The sequence below is a fragment of the Trypanosoma brucei genome, chromosome 6 (genome assembly GCF_000210295.1).
Source record: "Trypanosoma brucei gambiense DAL972 chromosome 6, complete sequence".
Taxonomy (NCBI): Eukaryota; Euglenozoa; class Kinetoplastea; order Trypanosomatida; family Trypanosomatidae; genus Trypanosoma; species Trypanosoma brucei.
In genome coordinates, this window is record NC_026739.1 from 1,107,791 (window position 1) to 1,113,639 (window position 5,849).

Sequence of the window (5,849 nt, forward strand, 5' to 3'; positions counted from 1 at the left end):
TGCAGTACGAATATGACACCCGCGGTGGCAAGCAGTTGCTGACACCTAAGCGAGTGGCTGTGATTCTTGTTTCTGCCCAGCACGATGACGGTGTGTCAAATGAAACCATCCGCGAGGACCTGGTGAAGAAGGTAATCAACACCACCATTCCCGCGAAGTTCCTCGATGAGAACACCAAATATCACTTGAACCCATCTGGGCGTTTCGTCATCGGTGGCCCACATGGTGACGCTGGGTTAACTGGTCGCAAGATAATTGTTGACACGTATGGCGGTTGGGGTGCCCATGGTGGTGGCGCGTTTTCTGGCAAGGATCCCTCGAAGGTGGACCGGTCGGCAGCGTATGCTGCTCGCTGGATTGCGAAGTCTCTGGTGGCCGCAGGTCTTGCAGATCGGTGCCTTGTACAACTTTCGTACGCCATTGGAGTTGCGGAACCGCTCAATATCCATGTCGACACATATGGCACTGGTAAGCGCGATGACGAGTATATATTGGGTATTGTGCAGAAAAACTTCCGACTGCGCCCGTACGACATAATCAAGGAACTTGATCTTCGTCGGCCGATATACCGCCAGACTGCCTGTTTCGGGCACTTTGGGCGTGTGGACACGAACGGGAAGGGAGGATTCACGTGGGAGGTGCCCAAAACACTAGAGGGTCTTAGTGACGTGCAGTAGTGTGTACTGCGCACGAATAATCAGGCACACCTCCTTGCCCATCCTCACTGTTTGCGAGTAACTGCTCGCTTCCCGCCGAGTGGGTTCCTGTTGGTAACAACACCCGCCTTCGCTTATTTTTCGTTGTTACGTGATGTCATGTACTTGGCGATGTTGTGCATAAGGGAGTGGAGTAAGTAATAACAGTAGACAGGAGGTGGACGTTGCAATTAAATTGTTTGACAAGTGTGAGGGTAGAGGGGGAAAGAATATATATATATATATATAACATATACCTATTTATTATTTTTAGGTATGCTATTTCGTACACTAACGCTGTACTTTAATTCCTGGTATTTCCCACATATTGTTTCTCGGATGCGGTTTGCTCCTCATTCTTTACCTTTTTTGTTTTCTTTCGTTTTTACTCCATCATATGTTACCTTGACTGTAAACGTGTTGTTGTAAGTACTGTGACCTGTTAGCGTTACGTTTCAACTTTTTTCCCCTGCCTTACTGGGAGGTAAGTGTGATAACGACAGCAAGTGGGTACCATTATGATTGTAATTGTAAGAAATATTATTTCTGTTACATCAACCTTTGTCATTTAACTGTCACTCACGTATGGTAAGTCCTACGGTCTGTCGCCGGGGCTTTGCTTACCGTTCGTTGCTCTATCCGCTGCTGCGCACATGTAGTGAAGTACCTCGTTGTAACTGTAGTAAATAGCTAATCTCCTATGTCTCCTTATTATTGTCCTTCTTTCTTCTCTTCTCTTCTCTTTTGTTTTTTTTTTTTACCCTCAATTCCTCTCCCTGTCGGATGTACCATTAGTTTAAAGCTACTTCGCGTATACACCTCAGTGTACCCCTATTTCGTTTGCTCTACTCCGCAAGGTTCTACATCAATCCTACCGCCCTTGTTTCGTGAAAGGTGATGTCCGTGCGCCAGATATTCTTCACGTCGGAGCATGTGAGTGAAGGTCACCCCGATAAACTATGCGATCAGGTGTCGGATGCCGTACTGGATGCATGCCTTGAGCAGGACCCGCTCTCTAAGGTTGCATGCGAGACGTGCTCAAAGACGGGGATGGTGCTTGTGTTTGGTGAGATCACAACGAAGGCTGTGATTGACTACCAGAAGGTCGTACGTGACACGGTTAAGGAGATCGGCTTCGATAACACTGAGAAGGGGTTGGACTACCGTTCACTGAACCTGCTTGTGGCCGTTGAGCAACAATCACCCGATATTTACCAGGGCCTCGGTGACTTTGGCGGGGAGAACCTCGGTGCTGGAGACCAGGGCATGATGTTTGGTTATGCGACGAATGAGACGGAGACACTAATGCCACTCTCTTACGAACTTGCGCGCGGTCTTGCAATGACATACAGCGAGTTGCGACGCAATGGTGGTCTTCCGTGGGCGCGCCCCGACGCTAAGACGCAAGTGACAGTGCAGTACGAATATGACACCCGCGGTGGCAAGCAGTTGCTGACACCTAAGCGAGTGGCTGTGATTCTTGTTTCTGCCCAGCACGACGACGGTGTGTCAAATGAAACCATCCGCGAGGACCTGGTGAAGAAGGTAATCAACACCACCATTCCCGCGAAGTTCCTCGATGAGAACACCAAATATCACTTGAACCCATCTGGGCGTTTCGTCATCGGTGGCCCACATGGTGACGCTGGGTTAACTGGTCGCAAGATAATTGTTGACACGTATGGCGGTTGGGGTGCCCATGGTGGTGGCGCGTTTTCTGGCAAGGATCCCTCGAAGGTGGACCGGTCGGCAGCGTATGCTGCTCGCTGGATTGCGAAGTCTCTGGTGGCCGCAGGTCTTGCAGATCGGTGCCTTGTACAACTTTCGTACGCCATTGGAGTTGCGGAACCGCTCAATATCCATGTCGACACATATGGCACTGGTAAGCGCGATGACGAGTATATATTGGGTATTGTGCAGAAAAACTTCCGACTGCGCCCGTACGACATAATCAAGGAACTTGATCTTCGTCGGCCGATATACCGCCAGACTGCCTGTTTCGGGCACTTTGGGCGTGTGGACACGAACGGGAAGGGAGGATTCACGTGGGAGGTGCCCAAAACACTAGAGGGTCTTAGTGACGTGCAGTAGTGTGTACTGCGCACGAATAATCAGGCACACCTCCTTGCCCATCCTCACTGTTTGCGAGTAACTGCTCGCTTCCCGCCGAGTGGGTTCCTGTTGGTAACAACACCCGCCTTCGCTTATTTTTCGTTGTTACGTGATGTCATGTACTTGGCGATGTTGTGCATAAGGGAGTGGAGTAAGTAATAACAGTAGACAGGAGGTGGACGTTGCAATTAAATTGTTTGACAAGTGTGAGGGTAGAGGGGGAAAGAATATATATATATATATAACATATACCTATTTATTATTTTTAGGTATGCTATTTCGTACACTAACGCTGTACTTTAATTCCTGGTATTTCCCACATATTGTTTCTCGGATGCGGTTTGCTCCTCATTCTTTACCTTTTTTGTTTTCTTTCGTTTTTACTCCATCATATGTTACCTTGACTGTAAACGTGTTGTTGTAAGTACTGTGACCTGTTAGCGTTACGTTTCAACTTTTTTCCCCTGCCTTACTGGGAGGTAAGTGTGATAACGACAGCAAGTGGGTACCATTATGATTGTAATTGTAAGAAATATTATTTCTGTTACATCAACCTTTGTCATTTAACTGTCACTCACGTATGGTAAGTCCTACGGTCTGTCGCCGGGGCTTTGCTTACCGTTCGTTGCTCTATCCGCTGCTGCGCACATGTAGTGAAGTACCTCGTTGTAACTGTAGTAAATAGCTAATCTCCTATGTCTCCTTATTATTGTCCTTCTTTCTTCTCTTCTCTTCTCTTTTGTTTTTTTTTTTACCCTCAATTCCTCTCCCTGTCGGATGTACCATTAGTTTAAAGCTACTTCGCGTATACACCTCAGTGTACCCCTATTTCGTTTGCTCTACTCCGCAAGGTTCTACATCAATCCTACCGCCCTTGTTTCGTGAAAGGTGATGTCCGTGCGCCAGATATTCTTCACGTCGGAGCATGTGAGTGAAGGTCACCCCGATAAACTATGCGATCAGGTGTCGGATGCCGTACTGGATGCATGCCTTGAGCAGGACCCGCTCTCTAAGGTTGCATGCGAGACGTGCTCAAAGACGGGGATGGTGCTTGTGTTTGGTGAGATCACAACGAAGGCTGTGATTGACTACCAGAAGGTCGTACGTGACACGGTTAAGGAGATCGGCTTCGATAACACTGAGAAGGGGTTGGACTACCGTTCACTGAACCTGCTTGTGGCCGTTGAGCAACAATCACCCGATATTTACCAGGGCCTCGGTGACTTTGGCGGGGAGAACCTCGGTGCTGGAGACCAGGGCATGATGTTTGGTTATGCGACGAATGAGACGGAGACACTAATGCCACTCTCTTACGAACTTGCGCGCGGTCTTGCAATGACATACAGCGAGTTGCGACGCAATGGTGGTCTTCCGTGGGCGCGCCCCGACGCTAAGACGCAAGTGACAGTGCAGTACGAATATGACACCCGCGGTGGCAAGCAGTTGCTGACACCTAAGCGAGTGGCTGTGATTCTTGTTTCTGCCCAGCACGATGACGGTGTGTCAAATGAAACCATCCGCGAGGACCTGGTGAAGAAGGTAATCAACACCACCATTCCCGCGAAGTTCCTCGATGAGAACACCAAATATCACTTGAACCCATCTGGGCGTTTCGTCATCGGTGGCCCACATGGTGACGCTGGGTTAACTGGTCGCAAGATAATTGTTGACACGTATGGCGGTTGGGGTGCCCATGGTGGTGGCGCGTTTTCTGGCAAGGATCCCTCGAAGGTGGACCGGTCGGCAGCGTATGCTGCTCGCTGGATTGCGAAGTCTCTGGTGGCCGCAGGTCTTGCAGATCGGTGCCTTGTACAACTTTCGTACGCCATTGGAGTTGCGGAACCGCTCAATATCCATGTCGACACATATGGCACTGGTAAGCGCGATGACGAGTATATATTGGGTATTGTGCAGAAAAACTTCCGACTGCGCCCGTACGACATAATCAAGGAACTTGATCTTCGTCGGCCGATATACCGCCAGACTGCCTGTTTCGGGCACTTTGGGCGTGTGGACACGAACGGGAAGGGAGGATTCACGTGGGAGGTGCCCAAAACACTAGAGGGTCTTAGTGACGTGCAGTAGTGTGTACTGCGCACGAATAATCAGGCACACCTCCTTGCCCATCCTCACTGTTTGCGAGTAACTGCTCGCTTCCCGCCGAGTGGGTTCCTGTTGGTAACAACACCCGCCTTCGCTTATTTTTCGTTGTTACGTGATGTCATGTACTTGGCGATGTTGTGCATAAGGGAGTGGAGTAAGTAATAACAGTAGACAGGAGGTGGACGTTGCAATTAAATTGTTTGACAAGTGTGAGGGTAGAGGGGGAAAGAATAATATATATATATATATATATAACATATACCTATTTATTATTTTTAGGTATGCTATTTCGTACACTAACGCTGTACTTTAATTCCTGGTATTTCCCACATATTGTTTCTCGGATGCGGTTTGCTCCTCATTCTTTACCTTTTTTGTTTTCTTTCGTTTTTACTCCATCATATGTTACCTTGACTGTAAACGTGTTGTTGTAAGTACTGTGACCTGTTAGCGTTACGTTTCAACTTTTTTCCCCTGCCTTACTGGGAGGTAAGTGTGATAACGACAGCAAGTGGGTACCATTATGATTGTAATTGTAAGAAATATTATTTCTGTTACATCAACCTTTGTCATTTAACTGTCACTCACGTATGGTAAGTCCTACGGTCTGTCGCCGGGGCTTTGCTTACCGTTCGTTGCTCTATCCGCTGCTGCGCACATGTAGTGAAGTACCTCGTTGTAACTGTAGTAAATAACTAATCTCCTATGTCTCCTTATTATTGTCCTTCTTTCTTCTCTTCTCTTCTCTTTTGTTTTTTTTTTACCCTCAATTCCTCTCCCTGTCGGATGTACCATTAGTTTAAAGCTACTTCGCGTATACACCTCAGTGTACCCCTATTTCGTTTGCTCTACTCCGCAAGGTTCTACATCAATCCTACCGCCCTTGTTTCGTGAAAGGGTGATGTCCGTGCGCCAGATATTCTTCACGTCGGAGCATGT

The 5,849-nt window shown here is 48.1% G+C and overlaps 3 protein-coding genes across 3 annotated transcripts; all 3 read left to right on the forward strand.

Moving 5' to 3' along the window:
* Window positions 1–2: 2 nt before the first annotated feature.
* Window positions 3–677, forward strand: TbgDal_VI4680 (S-adenosylmethionine synthetase, putative,(fragment); the record flags this gene model as incomplete). Its single annotated transcript, XM_011775973.1, has 1 exon — window positions 3–677. A coding segment is annotated over one exon (675 nt), but the record flags the coding sequence as incomplete, so codon positions are not given.
* A 915-nt stretch (window positions 678–1,592) lies between these two features.
* On the forward strand, window positions 1,593–2,786 carry TbgDal_VI4690 (S-adenosylmethionine synthetase, putative; the record flags this gene model as incomplete). The annotated part of the gene is made up of 1 exon (XM_011775974.1): window positions 1,593–2,786. One exon carries the CDS (start codon window positions 1,593–1,595, stop codon window positions 2,784–2,786), a length of 1,194 nt encoding a protein of 397 aa, XP_011774276.1.
* A 912-nt stretch (window positions 2,787–3,698) lies between these two features.
* On the forward strand, window positions 3,699–4,892 carry TbgDal_VI4700 (S-adenosylmethionine synthetase, putative; the record flags this gene model as incomplete). The annotated part of the gene is made up of 1 exon (XM_011775975.1): window positions 3,699–4,892. The coding sequence occupies one exon, from the start codon at window positions 3,699–3,701 to the stop codon at window positions 4,890–4,892; it is 1,194 nt and encodes a 397-aa protein (XP_011774277.1).
* Between the last annotated feature and the right edge of the window lie 957 nt (window positions 4,893–5,849).